Raw genomic sequence first — 22,158 nt, 5'->3', positions numbered from 1 at the left:
GACTGCTGCATCAAAGCAGACTTACACAACAATAACAGGGCAACAATGGAGCCTGTATGTAGTTGCTTGACCTCGTAGAAATAGCAGACAAATCTACCTCAAATCACTCTTTGCCATCTTAAATAAAGAAAGAGCATATTATATATAACATAATCCTACACACTGCTATAAAAACCAGAATATCATGGCTGGAATATTTTTGATGATAAATCTGTTAGATCAGGGATGATAACAATCTTGCAATAGACAAATTCAATGAGCTTCAAGTTGGCACAGAATGGTACAATTAGTTTACTCTGTGTATTTTCTGCTCTTTTTATATGATTTTTCCTCCAAAGAACACTTGAGGCCACTGTAGCATAAGGGAGTACAAAGAAGGAAAAGGGGCTAATAAATTCAAAAGACATCAACTGACAGAAAGGTTAAAGGGCTGAATATCATAATCCAGAGGAAAACATGACAATGGTAATGAGTTCTAGGGAGCAACAGTTTGAAGAAAGAAGCTATAACAAAAGGAAGTTCAACAGGAGTGGCTGTGTGGTAAGAAGCTTGCTTCCCAACCACATGGTTCCAGGTTCAGTCCCACTGCGTGACACCTTGGGCAAGTGTCTTCTACTATAGCCTCGGGCCAACCAAAGCCTTGTGAGTGGATTTGGTAGACGGAAACTGAAAGAAGCCCATCGTATATATGTATATGTATGTATGTGTTTGTGTCTATCCCCCCAAACTATGAACCATCTTGTATTCTCTCTCTTCTTTATGAAACTTCATAGAATGTGGAATTTAGCTTAATTTGTGTTTCGAGTTATGCTGCATCAACAATTCCAAAGAAGGATTAAAAAAAAAAATGAATAAATAAATAAAAGAACTTGATTTTATTTTTTATTTTGTGTAAGAAAAAAAGAAATAAAAAATGTTTAAATTAAAAATGCTGGTTCGACTTTGTCTAATCAAGAAGAAATTCTCTCCCCTTTAATGACAAGTTCACCACCAGAGGGAAAACGTATGTATAAAATTTAATCTCACCCATGAAAGCACATGTCAACAAGGAGATACAGAGGTAGTTTGTTGATTTATAATTGTTATTATTATTTTTATTTTTAATGATGATCTGCATGGGATTCAATATAAACAATTTAGTAGATAAATAACCAATCTTTTGGTAATTTCTCTTTAAAAAAATACAGATGAATGAAATCTCTTATTCCAAGAAACATAGCTGTTGTTGTCATACAGGCTAAGATTATTAGCCAATATATATGTGTGTGAATGTGTATATGTCCTTGTTTTGACATTGTGTGTAGGGTGTAAATGAGTGTCACTTTCATTTCCAATCTCCCATGAGAAACATGTCTGGCCATGGAGAAATATTACCTTGACTGGAAACAAGTGAGAGTTGGTGACAGGAAGGGCATCCAGTTGTAGACAATCTGCCTCAACAAATTTCATCTCACCCATGAAAGCACAGAAAAGTGGATATGATATTAAAATGATGATTATGACATATTCATTCACACACACACACACACACACACATTTACACATACATGCATGCATGTACATTCACATACGCACACACACATTCTAGAAATAATGAGACTGTGGAACAAAATTCCCCCATACCAATAAATAAATATATACAAATATAAAATAAAGAGTTCCGTTATTGTATAGCATTGACATCTTTTCCTGAAGAGGTATCTTTGTTTCTCTTTTGGTGTTCCAGTTTCAAGTGCCTAGCTAAAGAATCTGATCTTGCAAATCGGTAATAACAGAAGTGACAGCTGTATGGTTTATACCCTGTATGGGTTCTGATATGGTGACGAAGACCAGTGACCTGGCTGAAGGCTCGTGAACAATAATCACATTCATAAGGCCTTTCACCAGTGTGTGTCCGAGTGTGAATCACAAGGGCGGAAGAACTTGCAAAACTTTTGCTGCAGTACTTACAAATGTGCCTTTTGTGGCCAAGTTTAAATCTAGTACCGTCTTTGATGATTAAAAGAGAGTTGTTATTGGTTTTACTGCAAGTAATATTGTCTCGTGTACCTGTCGAGACCACATTAGTGTGGTGGGGCAGGAGATTCGGGGAAATCATATTAGAAAGAACACTGGTTGTTGTGTTAGTGTCTTCTGTTTCTGTAACCAACTGGTAATTATCAGCATTTTTCTCAATACCAATCTCGGTTTGACTATCATCATCTATCAGGTTCGGTAATGAAGAGGAGGCTATTTTTGGATCGGTTCTTGAATTGAATTCTTGCATTTCAGTTGCATTCTTGTTTTCCATGCATTTTTCTTTGGTTATATTTGAGAGCAAATCAGATTCCATTAGATCAATGTCTAATTCACTTTGTGATTTTTGTTCTAAGCTCTCATCACTGAGGTCTATAAGATAACAAGTTGGGACAGGAGCAGAGATGGTCTTATCTGGATTGGTTGCAGTTTCTTTACTAGCATTTATATGATCTTTTAGGTGCTTTATTAACAGGTGTGAATTAGAGAATTCTTTACAGCAAATATCACAGGTAAGATCATTTTCATATTTTATTGTTGTGTTTTGTTCAGGTGAATTACATTCAGAATCACTTATATTTATTGCCATCTCTTCCAAAACAATTGTGTCAGATGACTTGCCTGGTGTGTTACTAGAAGACTGTAGTAGGCTAGCATTAGGAGTCGAATAAGAACTATTCTGCATCCTTTCTTCCATTTGGTCACATATATTCAAAGTCTTCCTATCAATGTGATTATCATCATTCAATCTAGAGTAACTAATGTATTCTTGGAAACATTCATTCAGATTATTCTTAACATGGTTGTCTGATGGCTCCAATACAAATAAGTCTCCAAATGAATTTGGAGTCATCATTACAAAATCCTTTTGATTAGGATTTGTACTAGAAGAATGTTCCTGTGACTCAATGAAATTCGATTCCAGTTGATTGGAATTTCCTCCGTTCATCTCTCTTTTTCTAGCTGCTTCTTGGTTTGCATCTGATTCTAAGGACAAAGGAGATACAAGGCTTTTCTGATAGTTACTCACAGAATTCAAATCCTTGGTTGCTTTTAAATGCTTGTGTCTTATGTGCCGACCCAAAGAATCTGACCGAGCAAACTTCTGAATGCAGTACTTACACTGATATGGCCGCTCTCCTGTATGAGTTCGGACATGATGCTGGAGTCCGACTTTCTGTGTGAATGCTCTGCCACATGTTGGACACTTATATGGACGCAGGCCGGTATGGGTGCGTTGGTGCACTTTTAATGCTGACTGAGTAGGAAAACTTTTGCCACAAAACCTACAAGAATTACTTCGGTTAGACTGTTCGGTTACTTCCCTTGCACTCACGTTGTTGTTATCTGTGAGAGACATGTAAGAGGCTTCATAACTTTTCTCTTCAGTTACATGAAAATCTTCAGCAAAAGCCTTCAAAGAATTCATCTGAAAACTTGAAGGGAAATTCTCGGGTGTGATGCATATAACATCATCATCATCATCATCATTATTATTGTTGTTGTTGTTATTCTCTTCAACATTGCCAACATCTACATCTTTCAGATTTTTTTCTTCACTAGTGTTAAGATCTTTCTCTATGATTTCATCAACACTTGTTTCTTTCAAATCAAAGTTCGTTTCTGTAATATCAATGATATTTTGAAAAGAATTTTGACTTTGGTCCATTTCTTGACCATCTCCATTTTGCTCTAACCTGTCTAAAGGAATAGTTTCAACATTTTCTATATATTTGAGATCAACATTGAAATTAGGGTTGCTTTCATCTCTATTCAAAGTTGAATTATTCTCTGTCACCATACCAAGATCATACTCTTTTAAAAGATGCAAAATGCTATCCCTTTGCAGACAATTTTCAGTGAATGATGAAGCATTACTAGAATGAAATGTTAAAGCTTCTTTGGACTCGGAAATACTAAGGAAATCTTGAGATGAATTCTTATTTTGCTCAGACCCAGATTTGAGCAAGATATCTGTTTTAATATCATTTAAAATAATTTCATTGCTATGACTTAGCATTAAATGTTGCAATAAAACATCAGAATTTGGAAACAGACTCCCACAAAATTTACAATCAAAAGTTTTTATCTGCTTGGCAGAAATATCTTTTGAAGGAGATAAAGACAAGTCTAACATGTTGCAATTTTTAATATCCTTATCGAAATCAACTTCCTTGTGGATATCTTTCAAAGTAATATGATCCTCAGAATTTGAAGCAATGTTTTCCTTTGTGTCAGATTCCTTCACTTGAGATGAAAGAAGCAAAGGATATTCTGATAAGTTAATCAAGTTTTTATCTTGTAACATTGGTTCAATCATTGTACAATTGTTTTGTATATCTGTCTCCATGTCTAACATATCTGTACTATATGCATTCCTTAAGTCCCTTACTAAACTTTGGTCATTGGAAAGTGTTGAAACTTTCTTGGGCTCCTCTTTCGAACCATTTTCTCTTGCACATTCTGAATGTTTTAATCTGGTATGTCGAACTAATGAATCAGATCGAGCAAATTTGAAATGACAAATTTGACACTCAAATGGTCTCTCACCAGTATGTGTGAGAATATGATGTTGAACACCAGATAACTGACTGAAACCACGGCCACAGTGCCCACATTCATATGGTTTTTCACCAGTGTGGGATCTGCGGTGAATAATCAAAGCCCATTTGCTATTAAATGATTTCTTACAGAATTCACACTGGCGCTGTTTGTGTCTAGTTTGCTTAGAATCTTTGTTTAACTGAGCAGTGTTGCTGTCATTATCTTCTGTCTTACACTGGTTCAGATCCAGCAATGGTATGGATATACCAGCATCACTGCTATTATCTACAAAATTAGAAGCCTCAGAATTAATTCCATTTGTCTGCGTACCAAGAGGGCTAGTATTTGGTTCAAGGGCATTGCGAAATTCTTGCTCCTGGTTAGTCAAGCAGAAAGATTCAAAGCTACTATTGTTTTGGCTGACAATATCTGATATTTCCTGTTGATCCTGCTCAAGTTTAATTTGCAAAATATCTTCAGAACTGTCCTTGTGGTTACTTATAGTGCCTGCATTGTAATCAGATTGGCAGAAAATGTTCGCTTTAGAATCAAAACCATTTGGAGAGTGTTGAGCAACTTCAAGTTTTCTATTCTCTGTAGATTCCCAAATATCAGAAAGGTTTTGATTGATTTTCTCATCCATGTTCATTTCTATGGTTTGGGTATTTTCAGAAAAGTCACTAAGATAAATACGACAAACATCTCTATCATTATTATGGGTGATTACCATTTCTACAAGAGAACCGAATTCATCCTCGAAGGAAAATTGTGACAGCTCACCTTCTCTTTTACAGTTTTGTTTCAAATTATGCTGTTCACTCATATGTTCGGCCAGTAAGATGGTATTGTTAAAGTTCATATCACAAAGAAAACATTGATATTCAGTATTTACCTCACACACATGAGAAGATAATAGAGTTTTGTCGTTAAACACTTTTTTGCATGAAGAACATTTCAGCTGTAGGTTTGGTTCATTGGAAGGACTGAATGCATTTGGAACTGGTTCAAAGGTTTCAATTTCAATATTGCTGAAATTTCCATCATCTCTATAACTACTGCCACTTTTCCATGTTGGACTGAGATCGTCAGTTTCCAGTTTGTCAGCAGTGCCAGCATCATCATTAGAAGAAGTATCACAGATAACAGCCTGAACAGGTTCATCTTTAGAAGAAGTATCACAGATAACAGCCTGAACAGGTTCATCATTAGAAACTTCAGATTTTATAACAACTGATGCAAAATTTACCTGATCTAAACTTGGATTATTGTCACTTATTTCTTGGACATTATTTGTTTCAGATTCAGAAAGCCTGACATCCTTTGCTGAAATGCTTAAATTTTCGTCAGTGCTGCTTGAACTAACATGGTCTTTCTTAGTTCTATTTATCTGTTTCAAATGATTACCTTTTGTGTTAGAGTGTTTTAAATGCTGCTGTCTCCAGTGACGAGCCAAGGAATCAGATCTGGAAAATTGCGCATTGCAGTTCCCACAAGAGTAGGGTTTTTCTCCAGTGTGAGTGCGTAGATGGTGGGTAAGACCAGTCTGTTGGGTAAAGGAACGACCACAAAACTTACACCGATAAGGTCTAACACCAGTGTGGATTCTTCTGTGAACTTTCAGCACCGAGAAACTAGAGAAAGTCTTGTGACAGAAATTACAAGGAAGATTTCGTTTTTTCCCATATTTTCCTGTGGTATTTTTAGAATTGGTGGAGGGCTTCAAGCAGGATTTAACAGCAGGTACATTTTCATTTTTTTCTGGGAATGAAATGACATCAAATTCTTCTTCGTCATCAGTTATGTAGATAGGAGAATTTGTGCGAGTGATTTCAGGTCTCTCGATATTCAATACGACCCCAGAACTCAAATTACTGTTGCTAAAGTCTGTGGACTGTACATGATGCCTACCATAATTGATTTCATCAGAAACTGTTATTAATGGATCGAGTAACAGAGTGGAATCAACAACTGAAACATGGTTGGAATTGGTATTATTTCTAATAGAATATTCATGAATGTCAAGATCGTTAACATTTTTTGCAACCAGATGATCATTTTCAAATATATTATTGTTTTCATTTTGAAGTACCACTTGCTTAAAACTACCAGATTTTTCCAAAAAATGCTCTGAATTAGGATAGCATTCAGGTGGTTTTCTTAATTGTTTGTTATAAACAGGGGCTTTTTTCTTCAGCTTCTTGTGTCGAAGTTTTGTGTGCCGCAAAAGAGAATCAGATCTAGCGAATGCATAGAAGCAAATGCTACATTTGTAAGGTCTTTCTTGTGTGTGAGTCCTATAATGATGTCGTAAACCGGTTTTTTGGGTAAATGAACGACCACACATTTTGCAGACATAGGGACGAATGCCAGTATGAATTCTTTTATGTATGTTCAATGCAGACTTGCTTGCAAAACACTTGAAACAGAAGAAACACTTGTGATATTTACCATTCTTTGTATCCAGATTTCTTCTGTTGGCATATTGGTAATTATGAAGCTTAGATTCTAGTTCTGTGGAAATACTTATATCACTGACATTTTTAAAGTGTATATTGTCCAAATTATTAGCATAACTTATATTTGGGTTATAATTACATCTTTTATTCACTTTAGACTGCAGCAAAGATGTCTCTTCAGTTCTTTTATAATTTTTCCTAGAATTTTCAGATATTTCATTTTGAGGAACAGAAATTCTTTGGTGTGCTACATCAGAATACCTGAATTCAGGTAAATTACAATTTGAAAATGAATATTTTTTATCCATGGATTTAGTTCTCAATCTTGGAGATTGTATTCTAGAGTGCGTAAATCTTTTATCTCTGATGAAAGAATCAGTTACTTTATTATGAGAATGTGTTTCATCTGGGAACTTAAGACGTGAATTTTTCGAAGAATCATCAGTAATATGTACATCTGAATTAATTCCTAAATTTGAAGACTGAAATTCTGTGGGTACATCAAGAAAGCCATTTAGCATAAAACTAGAGTCTGTTAGCTGAGAAGTAGTAGGATCTGAGTGGGAATTATTATAATAGCTAAGCAGTAGCTGCTTCTTTGATATTTCTGAAGTTTTCTTTTTTCTCTTTACCAATCCATTTTGAACACTCGAATGCCGCTTCTTTATGTGTCTGGCCAAAGAATCTGAGCGAGAAAATTTAAAATGGCAGATGTTGCAAACATATGGCCTCTCCCCGGTGTGAGTGCGAATATGATGCTGGATTCCAGTCATTTGAGAGAATGCTCGACTGCAGAATGGACATTTGTAAGGACGCAAGCCGGTGTGTGAGCGTCTATGAATAACCAATGCAGAACTGCTCATGAATTCTTTGTTGCAGAACTCACAGCGATGCTTTTTGATGGATTTTCTTGATTTAAGAGAAGAATGTTTATCTGTAGACATTTTGTTGTTGTGACTGCTTGTTAAAATGTCAGTTACAAGTTCATGGACAGGATAAGATATAAAAAATAAATGCTCTGAATTTGGTTTATTCGCAATGAAAAATATCACAAACTGAATTGATATCCTGGTACTGTGCAACTTGTCTGCATTTTTTAGCAGAGGAATTATTGCTAAGTTGTTTTCAAAAGCAATGACCAAGCAGAGAGAAGTTAAATTCCAACCATTTCTTTTCGATTCAAAACTCAATTGGAATAGTAAGATAACTGTTTCTTGTAACAATATTTGCTGACAGGATTTTCCAGAAGTTACCTGATGATAGAGATGAAGTGACAATTTGAATTTAGGCAAATATTCAACTATTTTGTGCATGGTTCTATTCTTAATGATAAAGTCATATTGAGAAAATCCAATGCACTTTCTAATAGATGCATCAGTAGTGTTTCAGTTGCACAGTAAATACACCGAGTTTTGTATAGAAGATATCTAAGCAGCAGCAAATTTGTAAGATTTTTCAATACAAAAGCAAATGATTTTTGTCCACAATCAGTTTTGGAAATTTTCTGGCAAAAATTTTATTTTGTGTAGATTTTTTAAAACAAATTTCAGTGTTTTAATTGTCAAAACCTTCTGTTTTTAAAAATATTTATTTAAATTATGAATGAAATTCCATGAAAGATATAGTTGTAAATCCTCAAAAATTTATATTCTTTGCACATGTTTTTCTTTGAGGTTTTGTTTTCTATCCTTCTGATGATATGTTTTCTGACTTTTAGATGATAATTCGATATAACTTGTAATCAAAATTCTTTTCTTCTTATATTTTCTTGAAGACACAATCTTTGATTCATGCCACGTTTTCTAATAACACAATTTATGCATCTGTAGAAAAATAAAACAAACATCAATATAAATATACTACAAAGGAGGTCATAGAAAATTTTAATTACATGCCCCAAAATTGACATTGAAACAGTATGAAAACATTTTGAACTTAGTAGTCTATTTTATTAATAGTTTAAAACTGCCTTTCTTTGTTACATACATGCACACATTGATCTTTTTATAACTTGTATTGTTTTGGCTTTAAAAAATATTTAAAACATTTATATATTTTATCAGAAAATGCTTCATGAAAACTATAGAACTCCAATAAATAAATAAAAAATATATATATATCATCATCATTTAACATTCATCTTCCATGCTAGCATGAATGGAATGGTACCACAAGGGCTGGCAAGGCCGAAGCCTGCACCTGACTTCTGTGACTGTTTTGGCAGGATTTTACAGCTGGATGCCCTTCCTAACGCCAACCACTTTACAGTGTAGACTGGATGCTTTTTAAGTGGCACCTGCACTGGCAGGGTCACCAAGACAAAAATCATTTGCGAGGAGAGGGGACATTGGAGGAGGTGATCTTGTGTTAGATGATGATCGCCATAGCTGTTGGATTTGCCAACAATCCAACATGTCTGGAGAGAGGCCAACAAATGGAACTGAAGAATTACACTTGATGTTAAAAAAAGTTTGATGCAGGTGGATGAGGGCGGTGGGGTAGGAATCAATAACTTTGCCAAAACATTAAAGCTTGCAACATCTACAGTGAGAGCAATACATGGCAATAAAGAGAAAATTAAGTGCACAAGAAGTCTCTTAGATGCTTGGATCTTATTTTGCCTTAAATCTAATGTCATGTGATGCTTACAATGGAATAGCCCTTGGGAATATAAATCAAGGATCATACTTGATGCATTATGAAATCATCATCATCATCATCATCATCATCGTTTAACGTCCGCTTTCCATGCTAGCATGGGTTGGACGATTTGACTGAGGACTGGTGAAACCGGATGGCAACACCAGGCTCCAGTCTGATTTGGCAGAGTTTCTACAGCTGGATGCCCTTCCTAACGCCAACCACTCAGAGAGTGTAGTGGGTGCTTTTACGTGTCACCCGCACGAAAACGGCCACGCTCGAAATGGTGTCTTTTATGTGCCACCCGCACAAGCCAGTCCAGGGGCACTGGCAACGATCTCGCTCGAAAATCCTACAGGAGCCAGTCAGGCGGTACTGGCAACGGCCACGCTCAAAATGGTGCATCTCATGTGCCACCCGCACAAGAACCAGTCCAGGGGCACTGGCAACGATCTTACTTGGCTTGCCGGGTCTTCTCACGCACAGCCCATTTCCAAAGGTCTCGGTCCGTAGTCATCGCCTCGGTGAGGCCCAATGTACGAAGGTCTTGCCTCACCACCTCAGCCCAGGTCTTCCTGGGCCTACCTCTTCCACGGGTTCCCTCAACTGTTAGGGTGTGGCACTTTTTCACGCAGCTATCCTCCTCCATTCTCACCACATGTCCATACCAGCGCAATCGTCTCTCTTGCACGCCACAACTGATGCTTCTAATGTTCAGCTTTTCTCTCAAGATACTTACACTCTGACGGGTATTCACATTGACATTACACATCCAACGGAGCATACTGGCTTCATTCCTTGCGAGCTTACGTATGTCCTCAGCAGTTACAGCCCATGTTTCACTGCCATGTAGCATGGTTGTTCGTACGCATGCGTCATACAGTCTGCCTTTTACTCTGAGTGAGAGTCCCTTTGTCGCCAGCAGGGGTAAGAGCTCTCTAAACTTTGCCCAGGCTATTCTTATTCTAGCAGCTACACTTTCAGCGCACCCACCCCCACTACTAACTTGGTCGCCCAGATAGCGGAAGCTATCGACTACCTCTAGTTTTTCACCCTGGAATGAGATAGAAGTTGTTTCCTGTTTGTTTGCAGTCTTTATTGCACCTGAACATCTGCCACAAACAAAAACTAACTTGCTAGTTAACCTGCCTTTGATGTTGCTGCACCTCTTATGTGTCCATAGCTTGCACCGGGTACATCTTATAGAGTTACTACCTACTCCTTTTCTACATACTGAGCAGGGCCATCTACCTGAAGGGGTTTGTGTTTTATCTACCTTCCTACTTATTAGGATTTTGGTTTTAGCTAGGTTGACTCTAAGGCCCTTCAATTCTAGACCTTGCTTCCACACCTGAAACTTCTCCTCTAGTTCTGATAGTGACTCCGCAATTAGGGCAAGGTCATCAGCATAGAGGAGCTCCCAGGGGCAACCTGTCTTGAACTCCTCTGTGATTGCCTGGAGGACTATGGTAAATAATAGGGGGCTGAGGACGGAACCTTGGTGGACCCCTACCTCTACCCGGAATTCATTGCTGTACTCATTTCCAACCCTCACCTTACTGGCAGCATCTCTGTACATGGCTCGCACAGCTCTCACTAACCATTCTTCTATCCCAAGTTTCCTCATTGACCACCAGATAAGGGATCGGGGAACCCTGTCAAAGGCTTTCTCCATGTCAACGAAAGCCAGGTACAGAGGTTTATCCTTAGCTAGGTATTTCTCCTGCAACTGTCTCACTAGAAATAAGGCATCAGTAGTGCTTTTACCTGGCACGAACCCAAACTGCATCTCATCTAAATTGATTCGCTCCCTAATTAGTTGGGCTATGACCCTCTCTGTAACTTTCATAACCTGATCTAACAGCTTGATGCCTCTGTAATTATTTGTATCTAAAGCGTCCCCTTTACCTTTGTAGCAGTTGACTATGATGCTGCTACACCAGTCATAGGGTATGACTCCTTCGTGTATCACCTGGTTCGTAATACGGGTGACTAGGCTATAGCCAACACTGCCGGATATTTTGAGCATCTCTGCAGTGATTCCTGATGGGCCGGGGGCTTTCCCGGTCTTCATACTCTTAATTGCTTTATCTACCCTGGTACTATCAACTCGGATAGCTGGTCCCTCTATTGGGTCGACATAAGGCAGGCTCTCTTTCTCCCATTCATTCTCTTTATTAAGCAATCTATCGTAGTGGCATCTCCAGACCTCTTTCTTTGCATCCTCATTTAATGCAAGCGTACCATCATCCATGCGAACACATTTCTCTCCTACAACATCACTATTCTCTCTCCTACACTGTCTTGCAACACGAAATACCTCGAGTCTTTGGTCCTCACGGCGCAGAACATTGGCAAATCTTTCCTTATCTGCTTCCCCTCTGGCTAAATAAACCTGTCGCCTAGCCTCCCTTCTGGCACATTGGTACAATTCCCTGCTACCACCGTTCTTCCAGTCCTTCCAAGCCTGTTTCTTTTGTCTAATAGCCCTGTCTACCTCCTTGTTCCACCACCACGTTACTCTGGGTTGGGAGGGGACCTTACACCACCCACAAATCTGGTCGGTGGCTTTCAACAGGTTGTCCCGCAGAAATCTCCAATTGTCTTCCACGTTGTATGATGCTATATCCCCTTCTATTTCGTTAAATGCTTCAAGTAACTTGTCTCTAAGTCTCTGTCCGTTTGCAGGGTCTTTAAGCTTCCACACCCTTCTTCTCCAAGCCTGTCTAATTCTGGGCACCCATTTTGCCTTGATCCCAAAGTCGCTAACTACTAATCTATGTTGTGGGGTACATTCTTCGCCAGGGTAGGTTTTGGCATTTATAAGCCGCCCTCTTTCCCTATTTCTGGCGAGGATGTAGTCGATTTGGCTAGAGTGTCTGCCGGAGCGGTAGGTGACTAGGTGACTGGCAGGTTTCCTGAAGTTGGTATTGCAGACCATAAGATTGGTTGCATCACAGAACTCCAGCAGTCTGGTTCCCTCCTCGTTGCGGGAACCGAAGCCATAGCCTCCATGTATGCCATGGAAGCCCCCAGCACGACGTCCGACATGACCGTTGAAGTCTCCAGCCACAAAGAGAAGGTCCCTGTCACTCGTCGACGAGGTAGTTTGCAAGAGGGTGTCATAGAATTGGTCTTTCAGACCATCTGGTAGCCCAGGTTGAGGTGCATAGGCTGAGATGACAGTAGCTAATCTATGATGAAGCACTAGTCTGATCTTAAGTACTCTGTCACTTACTCTAACGACCTCGATTACCTTATCCACCCATTTCTCCGCTAGAAGTATTCCTACGCCCCCGACCCCGTCAGTGTTCCCTGCCCAGAAAATCTTGTACCTGTGTTCTTTGCCTGTGAGGAACCTTGCAGAACCTCCTCTCCATCTTACTTCCTGGATGCAGCACATATCTACGCATCTCCGTTCAAGCATCTCAACAATTTCACCAGATCTACCTTTCAGCGTGCCGACGTTGAGAGTGCCAATCCTAACAGTATGGGTGTTGGGGGTGTGGGCCTGTAGCCTGGGAAGGGGAAAAGCAGTGTCGTGTACCTGAAAAGAAAACTTGCAATTGGAAGAATTCATAAGCAAAACAGTACCTACAACCTGCAAACATTTCTCAACCTTAATGCGCTACCCAAAGGTTGGGGAGAGGAATAAAAAACAAAAAGGTTTTTTTATGATTTGCAGAAAAAGGAAAGTGAAACTTCAAATGGAAAAGCTTTTCTGATTAGTAAAAGCTGGTTTGAACGGCTTAAGAAGTGTTTGAATAAACATAACATAAAAATGACTGATGGAGCAACCAGTGCTGATACAAAGACTGCTGCTAATTATCTTTTACTTGTTTCACTCATTAGACTGTGGTCATACTGGGGCATTGTCTTGAAGGATTTTAATAGAGCAAATTGACCCTAGTAGTTATTTTTTTTTAAAACAGGTACTTACTCTATCGGTCTCTTTCGTTGAACTGCTAAGTTACAGGGGTATAAACACACCAACACTGGTTGTCAAGCGGTGGCAGTAAAAACACACACACACATATGGTGGGCTTCTTTCAGTTTCCTTCTACCAGTTCCACTCACAAAGCTTTGGTTGGCCTGAGTCTATAGCAGAAGACACTTGCCCAAGATGCCACACAACCATATCGTTGGAAAGCAAACATCTTCTCACACAGCCACAGCTGTGCCTATGTAATTATCCTGAGCAGTTGTAAAAAATGATTGCTGGAGGGAGCTATGCACCAGAGCAAGTATACAATATTGATGACACTGCACTTTTCTAGAAGCTCACGCCTGCTAGAATTTTTGTTCCTTGGATAGAAAAGTCAACACCAGGATTTAAAGCTTCCAAACATTGTCTGACACATCTTCTGAGAAGAAATGCTACTGATGCGAAATTAAAGCCCCTACTCATGTACCACTCTCAAAAATCCAAGGGCTTTCAAGGGGTTATGCAAAATTTAATTTGCTTTTGATTTGGTATTCAAATAAGAAGGTATGGATGACTAAGAGCCTTTTTGAAGAATGTTTTTTGTCCTACTGTAGAAAGGTACAGTACCAGACATATTTCCAACAAAACATTGCTTTTTTAAAAACAATGCAACCAAGAACCCCTAGCAAACTTAACTAAGCTTTCTGATAATGTGAGAACAGAATATATCCCCAAGTGTACAACTTCTTTGCTGCAGCAAATGGATAGTTAACTTCAATATTATCCCAGAAGAACTTTCAAACAATTTATGAAAGCATTGACAAGTTGGATAAACCTACAGTTAGAGGCTTTTGGAAGATGTTTCACATGATGGATGCTGTGGGTAACATTACTGAGTTATGGGATGAAGTGAAAACCTCAACTCTGAATGGTGATTAGTAAAATACATGGTCAGACTGTATCTGTAAGTTTACAAGTTTTCCATAAGCAGGAAGTCTACATCAAATTCAGAAACATATTTGTGACACTTGCGAATGATGTAGGGTTTGAAGAAGTCATAGAGAATGTTGTGATTATTAAATTATTAAGCGTTGAGATGTATTGTAAGATACAGAAATAAATTTATTTCTCAAACACGTGATAATGCTATAAATAGCGTGATCAGGATAAATTATCCATATAATGCAGAAAAATACGTTGCCGGCCAGCCATGAGACTCAAACTCACATCTCTGTGATTTTATATATATGGAAAAGAGGGGTGGTAGCAAAGAATCATATCAGAAGGCTAAAAGGGAGGTTAGATGTTAGGTCTGTCTAGCAAGAGAGAGAGTAGAAGCAGAAAAGAAGTTTGCCGATGTCCTACAGCATGAAGACCTGAAGCTTGAAGTTTTCTGGATTGCTACAGAGTGTCTCAGTGAGAATCGAGATATTGTAGGAAGGAAGTGTGTACGGATGGATAATGGTATGCTTGCACTAAGTGATGTGGGCAAGAAAGAGGCATGGAAAATTTACTATGTGAGTCTGTTGAATGTAGAGAATGAATGGGGTAAAGGGAGTCTCCCTCATGTGAACCCAACAAGGGGACCGGCAATCCTAGTGGATATGATAGATAAGGTAATTAAAAACATGAAAACTGGGAAAGCCTGGTCCATCCGGTAAGGTAGGATACAGGTTAGCCACCCACATAGTTAACCAGGTCATTCAGGAAGGTGTAATACCCAGTGACTGGTGTAATAACATAATTGTTAGCTATTACAAGGGTAAGGGTCCTTATACTAGCATTTGAGGAAAACTTAGAATCGAGATGCCTCAGAAAGTCAAGTTTTAGTAATTATCAAAGAAGACAAATCTCTTCTTTCATATTTACTAAATACAGGAAAATAGCTGTGCTAGATATGCAAAAAAGGAGTAGGAAGGAGATCCATACAGTCTGCATTGGGTGAAGAAGACGTGTACTGAAATCATAGACAAGTTGACAGTAAATACTGATTTAGCATGTAGCATTTGTACAGTGGAAGTTAACAGACAACAAAAGCATATGCTTTGTAGCATTTTGAAGGCTTTATAGAAGTAGTTGATAGCTTCTGTTGGTTAGATGACTAAAAAGCTGTAGAAAAGAATACTCTGAAAGTGTTGCAGTCAGATCAAGAATAGGATACAAGAAGTTTAAGGAGATATTACCTCTGTTGGCAACAAAGAAATATAATATAATGTACATATGATATTCACACACACACATATAATATGGCATGACATGACATATTTTGTTCATTTGTTCAAAGCTAAGCCATTGCTATCCTTGAAGAACATGATAACATTGGAAACTCAGAATAGTAATAGAGTAAAGTATTAGCTTCCTTCAGGCCTTAACTGAAGAATTCAAGACCAGTTGTCTCTGGGAGCTTTTCTATGTTGATGACTTTGTTCTTATAGCTGAATCTAGGACCTGACCTAAAGAAGAAATTTCAGGTGTGGAAACAAGGTCTGGAATCTAAGGGCCTTACAGTTAATTTAGCAAAAACTAAAGTCCTAGTAAATAGAAAAACAAACAAACCACAAGACCCTTCTGAGAGATGGCCCTGCTTGTTATATAAGAAGGGGTGTTGGTAGAAACTCCATACATTGTACCCAGTGCATAAAAGGTGTAGCACTATCAAAGAAAGGTTAACGGAGAATATAGTCTTAGTATGTGGCAAAAGTGCAGGTGCAATAAACACTAAAGACACACAGACAACAGGGCTCCCTCAAATGCTTGGGTAGATCATTAGAAGTAGTAGATACCTTCTGGTACCTTGGGGACCAAGTTAGCAGTTGAGGAAAGAGTTCTGAAAGTGTAGTTGCTAGGATAAGAATGGGCTGGGCGGAGTTCAGAGAGTTTCTAGTTTTGTTGGTAACTAAGGGCCTCTCCCTTAGAGTGAAATGTAGATTGTAGGATGAATGTGTACATACAGCTATGCTACATGGCAGTGAAACATGGGTTTTGACTACAGAGGATTTGCTAAGGCTTGAAAAAGATGGAGCTAGCATCGTTGTGCACACATGACAGAGTGTAAGTGATTTAAGAGGAAGACTGGGTATAAGGGGCATCAGATGTAGTGAGCAAGAGAGAAGGCTGCACTGGTTTGGTTATGTGATGCATATGGATGAGGACAGCTGCATAAAGAAGTGCCAAGCTCTAATTGTGGAGGAACCTGTGAAAGAGGTAGACACAGGGAGATGTGGAGTGAAGTGGTGAGAAAGGATCTTCAGATGTTAGGCCACACTGAGGTAAATGACAACGGACTGAGAGTTGTGGCGATTTGCTGTACTTGAAAAGATGCATCAAGCCAAATTTCCATCATTTTCGATATAGGAAAAAAAACTTTAAAATTCTATGAAAATGGAGAATACAATTTATTACCATAGTCCAGTCAAATTAATAAGTTCTTTCATATTGCCTACACAATTAGCCGAAACACAGCATAGGCAAAATGAATGAACTTATTAATTTGACTGGACTATGGTAACAAATTGATTACTCTATGTATGTATTCTCCGCTTTCAGTGAATTAAAAAATTTTTTTTCTACTCTATAGAAAATGATGGAAACACACACACACACACATATATATATATATGTATATAAAACAAAGATTGGTTATTATCTTTATTATTGTGTGTGACAGATAACGAAGGATCACAATAGGTCGTGTGAGCTACTGTGAAACTCGTCCAACCCATGCAAGCAATGTCAAACGGACGTGTGATGATGATATTTTTAATCTGTTGACTTACATTGTTTCATATTGTCGTAGAAAGAAATGCATTTGTATTTTATGTAAAATTTGTACAACTGTCCATAGTTAAGTCGAGATGTTTAGGTGATAAAAAAAATTTCCCCACTATACTTTCACAACAATACTAATTTCAAAACACGAAACGAATCTATGAGGTTGCTTCTGCAATTTTTGTTCAATCTGTTAGAAATAGCAAGCAAATCACCCCCATTAACTTTATATGAAAAAGAAATCCAAGACAAACTGGCTTAAAAACAAAAACGGTTCTTCCTATTGCGGAAGGACCCTAAACCAGAAAGAACAAAGAGAAACCAGATTCCAGAATTTAAACACAAACCTTATCAAATAGTAATTCCCGAAATATATATATATATATATATATATATATATATATATATATATATATATATATATATATATATATATATATATTCAGTAATGGTTTTTAAGTATAGAATATATATTCAACAAGCATAGTATTGTTTAACGAGTCCATCGTATTGTTGCTTAGGCGACGAAACACGAAAATCTTACTTTAACTCAAGAATCTGAAGTACCGTACACAACTAATGAAACAGTATTCTATCTTTTAAATATATATTTTATAAAATTACATTTTTTATACACAAAAAACAAGATTACAGTAACATATTTGAAGCACTAGAAAATTTAATAACGCTCGTGTTTATGTGTTTGCATATATTTTTTGAAGTTTACGGCTGAATAAGAAGAATTGGATGAACAAAAAATGTTGTACAGGTGGAACAATAATCATGCGTAGCCGTGAACCAGGTTGAGCAGAAGATCGTCTAGGAGACGAACCTCTAATGTTATTATTCCTGTGCCCTATTAAGCCCCCCACCCATTCTCTGTCTCAAATGGCTTACAAGTGGAAGGACAATGGCTACAAATATTCCCAGGGCTTACGTGACTGGCAGGAAAGAAGTTTATCGTCAGATCAGTTTGTGATGTTAAACCGGGTGGCGGAATAAGTACATACCCAAATTGTAATTTTAACATCCTGGGTCTCTATTAACCTGCCAGAAATTCCCTCTGTATGTTTTGTGTACTCAGCGCTTTCTTTTTGAACAGAACGCTACATTATATTATACAAATATGCGGGAGCAGTCGTTCGATCAGCTAGAAAAGGCAACCAAATTTCACTCAAAACACACCGTTTTCGATCTTAAATTACGAAATACACGTCAAAACAATCCCTGATTCATAAAAAGACGAGATGTCGTGGCTGGAACGTCTATAATTATAAGTCTGCTTGATCAGAGGTAACATGGAGCTAAGCAGAAATAATGTATTCGAAAAAGCAAAACAAAACAACAGAAAAGTTTCATAGACATTGTCAAATAATTTTCGTGTATAGATCGATCACATCAAATATCTGTTATATATCATCGACAGTGTATCAATATCTGATACAGATCGATAATCAGCTCAGTAATATTAATGAAACGTGCAAGCAAAAAAACATTTATACCTTTTTTTTTCCCAGCCGTGTGAATATAATGTCGATCTGACTGAATAATGATTGATATTTTCAAACTTTTGCCAACTATGAAGCTCCTTGAGCAAATCTGTTGTTATATATATATTGTTTATAAATACTTTGAGTGGATTCAAATATTTATATAAGAAATAAGTTGTGTCTTAATAGGATTCATAACAAACTTAGAAGCAAGACCTGCCCTCAATAAAAGGGTTGGGTCGAGATACCTTAACTTGTCGCATAGGACCGTAAATAACGGAAGTGAAGTGGTAAACGGTGTTCGGTGAAATACGGTCAACTATGAAAACTTAACTCTTAGCTTCTGCTAGCGAAGTTGTTGTTTAACCCTAGGATAATTCTGATCGGTGGAGGCGCAATGGCCCAGTGGTTAGGGCAACGGACTCGCGGTTTTGATTTCCAGAGCGGGCGTTGTGAGTATTTATTGAGCGAAAACACCTAAAGCTCCACGCGGCTCCTGCAGGGGATGGTGACGAACCCTGCTGTACTCTTTCGCCACAACCTTCTCTCACTCTTTCTTCCTGTTTCTGTTGTGCCTGTAATTCAAAGGGTCAGCCTTGTCACACTGTGTCACGCTGACTCTCCCCGAGAACTACGTTAAGGGTACACGTGTCTGTGGAGTGCTCAGCCACTTGCACGTTAATTTCACGAGCAGGCTGTTCCGTTGATCGGATCAACTGGAACCCTCGACGTCGTAAGCGACGGAGTGCCAACAACAACAATTCTGATCGAGTGAGCGTATGATCAAAAGATTTCCAGTCATTACCTCACCATTTTGATTTTAGGATTTGTGTATCGTGAATAATTGTGTACATTATTTAGATTGTCCTTCCAATTTATTAAGGGTGGGTGAGTGTGACTTGAGGGAGATTTAGTTGATATGTCAAGCAGACGTGCTATTGTGAGTGGCGGTTTCATGCAGTGGCTCTACCATCTAAGCTGTTTAACTGCAAGTAAGCTGTGACCAAACAGACCTATAATAAAAGCATTCCGGTTATGACTATCATATTTATATTCAGATAATGTATTCTAGACTTCTTTATGTAACGTATCTTTCCTTAGTTCATAGAGTAAAGGTAGATTTGATGGGTATTTGGATGCTAACAGGTCGAGTAGCTATTTCAGAAATAGCTGGGAAGTTAACTCCACAGTGGACTGGATTCCTGTTTAGAGGAGTTCCTTGCATATTATAGAAACTGACTTGAACTCTGGCTAAGTTCTAGGGATCATAAATATATATATATAGGCGCAGGAGTGGCTGTGTGGTAAGTAGCTAGCTTACGAACCACATGGTTCCTGGTTCATTCCCACTGCGTGGCACCTTGGGTAAGTGTCTTCTACTATAGCCTCGGGCCGACTAAAGCCTTGTGAGTGGATTTGGTAGACGGAAACTGAAAGAAGCCTGTCGTATATATGTATATATATGTATGTGTGTGTATATGTTTGTGTGTCTGTGTTTGTCCCCCCAACATCGCTTGACAACCGATGCTGGTGTGTTTATGTCCCTGTAACTTAGCGGTTCGGCAAAAGAGACTGATAGAATAAGTACTAGGCATCCAAAGAATAAGTCCTGGCGTCGATTTGCTCGACTAAAGGTGGTGCTCCAGCATGGCCGCAGTCAAATGACTGAAACAAGTAAAAGAGTATATAAGAGAGTACTGTAGTTCGCTTGAAGCATTGTGTATTGTTTGTAAAGAATAAAAAGTTTAGAAAGGTATAACAATGCACTATAGAACAAAAAATGGACTATATCTATAGTCCGATGATATTTCGGAATTAGAATTCCTTCTTCAGATCTTATTTACAATATATATATATATATATATATATATATATATATATGATTTAAGTACTTATTATTTTTTTTATACCTCAATATCCCTTAGAAAACATAGCAAAGAATTAAGTTTATAGATACAGAAATTTATCTTTAAGTTTAAAATAACAATCTCTGAAATATTTTTGCATAAAGTAAGCCAGCAAGCTGGCAGAATTGTTACCATACAAGATAATGCTCTGTAGCTATATTTCCAACTTCACGTTCTGAGTTCAAATGCCAATGGGGTCGACTTAGCTTTTTATTGTTTTGGAGTTGATAAAATAAGTACCAGTGGAGCAATGTAATCAACTTACCTCCTGCTCCAAAGTTGCTGGCCTTGTGACAAAATTTGAAACCAATATTCTGTCTCTCTTATTTTCTTTTCTATTCTAGGTACAAGACCTGAAATTATTTGGGGAGTGGGCCAGTCGATTAGATCGACCCCAGTACTCAACTGGTCTTTAATTTATCAACCCTGAAAGGCAAAGTTGACCTTGGCAGAATTTGAACTCAGAATGTAAAGACAGATGAAATACCGCCAAGCATTTTGCCCAGCATGCTAACATTTCTGCCAGCTCGCTGCTTTATGTCTCTCTTATATTGAAAAACAGCATTATAATCACATTGTATATTCTCAAATGTAGAAGATATTGTTCTATCAGAACTGTCACTGGACATGCAGCAATTGCAGCTGATCCTCACTCTCTATTGTTGTTTGTTCCTTCTTGAGCCATGCATGGCTCATAAGGGCTGGTTTCCCTGTTTCATTCGCAGATAGGTTCTCCACCTGGATGGGATGCCAGTCCGTCACAGGTAAGCTGCTAGATGCAGGAGGAAAGAGTGAAAGTTGTGGCAAAAGAGTTAGCAGAAATTTGCCATTACCTTCTGCTGGAGTCACATGGAGCTTAGGTGTTTCACACATAAACACACATATCACCCAGTCTGAGATTCAAACCTGCAATCCCTCAACTGTGAGTCCATTGCTCTAACCACTAGGCCATGTGCCTCCACACTCTCTAACTAGTCTCTTTATAATTATGACAGGAATTTAACATCCATTTCTCCATGCTGGCATAAGGCTTTATGTTCAATGAGTGTACTGCATAGGAACCAAAGTTCTTGACTTTGGGTAAAAGAAAATGCAGGAAGATCAGTTAATTATTTTATTCAACATATTCCCCTATTAGATTTATACACTTATCGCAGTGGTCCTTCAGTTTTTTTAAGTCCTGTAAAAGAACTTGGAAAGTTGGGCTTCCAACCAGACCTTTCGCGATCCTCTTAAAGCCAAGGACTTTTCAGCACCACTCATATGAAACAGTCATCATCATCATTTTAATGTTCACTTATTCATGCTTGCATGGGTCTGATGGATGCCCTTCCTGTCATCAACCCTCACCCATTTCAAATTTCCCTATAGCATAAAGTTCTTCTGACTTTGCAATGTGAGTTCAAATGTCA

General features: G+C 38.2%; 1 protein-coding gene across 2 annotated transcripts; it reads right to left on the bottom strand.

The window, feature by feature from the left end:
* Positions 1-869: 869 nt before the first annotated feature.
* Positions 870-19,157, bottom strand: LOC106870020 (uncharacterized). 2 transcript variants are annotated; one of them, XM_014915984.3, is made up of 2 exons: positions 18,852-19,157; positions 870-8,839 (listed from the first exon to the last, which is right to left on the bottom strand). In XM_014915984.3, the coding sequence occupies exon 2, from the start codon at positions 8,327-8,329 to the stop codon at positions 1,664-1,666; it is 6,666 nt and encodes a 2,221-aa protein (XP_014771470.2). In that variant the 5' UTR covers positions 8,330-8,839; positions 18,852-19,157; the 3' UTR covers positions 870-1,663. The 2 variants fall into 2 exon arrangements, with proteins under 2 accessions (XP_014771470.2, XP_014771471.2); XM_014915985.3 differs by lacking the exon at positions 18,852-19,157 and adding an exon at positions 18,360-18,675.
* Positions 19,158-22,158: the final 3,001 nt, after the last annotated feature.

Source organism: Octopus bimaculoides, chromosome 1 (assembly GCF_046866305.1).
Source record: "Octopus bimaculoides isolate indiv1 chromosome 1, ASM4686630v1, whole genome shotgun sequence".
NCBI lineage: Eukaryota > Metazoa > Mollusca > Cephalopoda > Octopoda > Octopodidae > Octopus > Octopus bimaculoides.
This window is presented reverse-complemented; position numbering and strand designations above follow the sequence as displayed.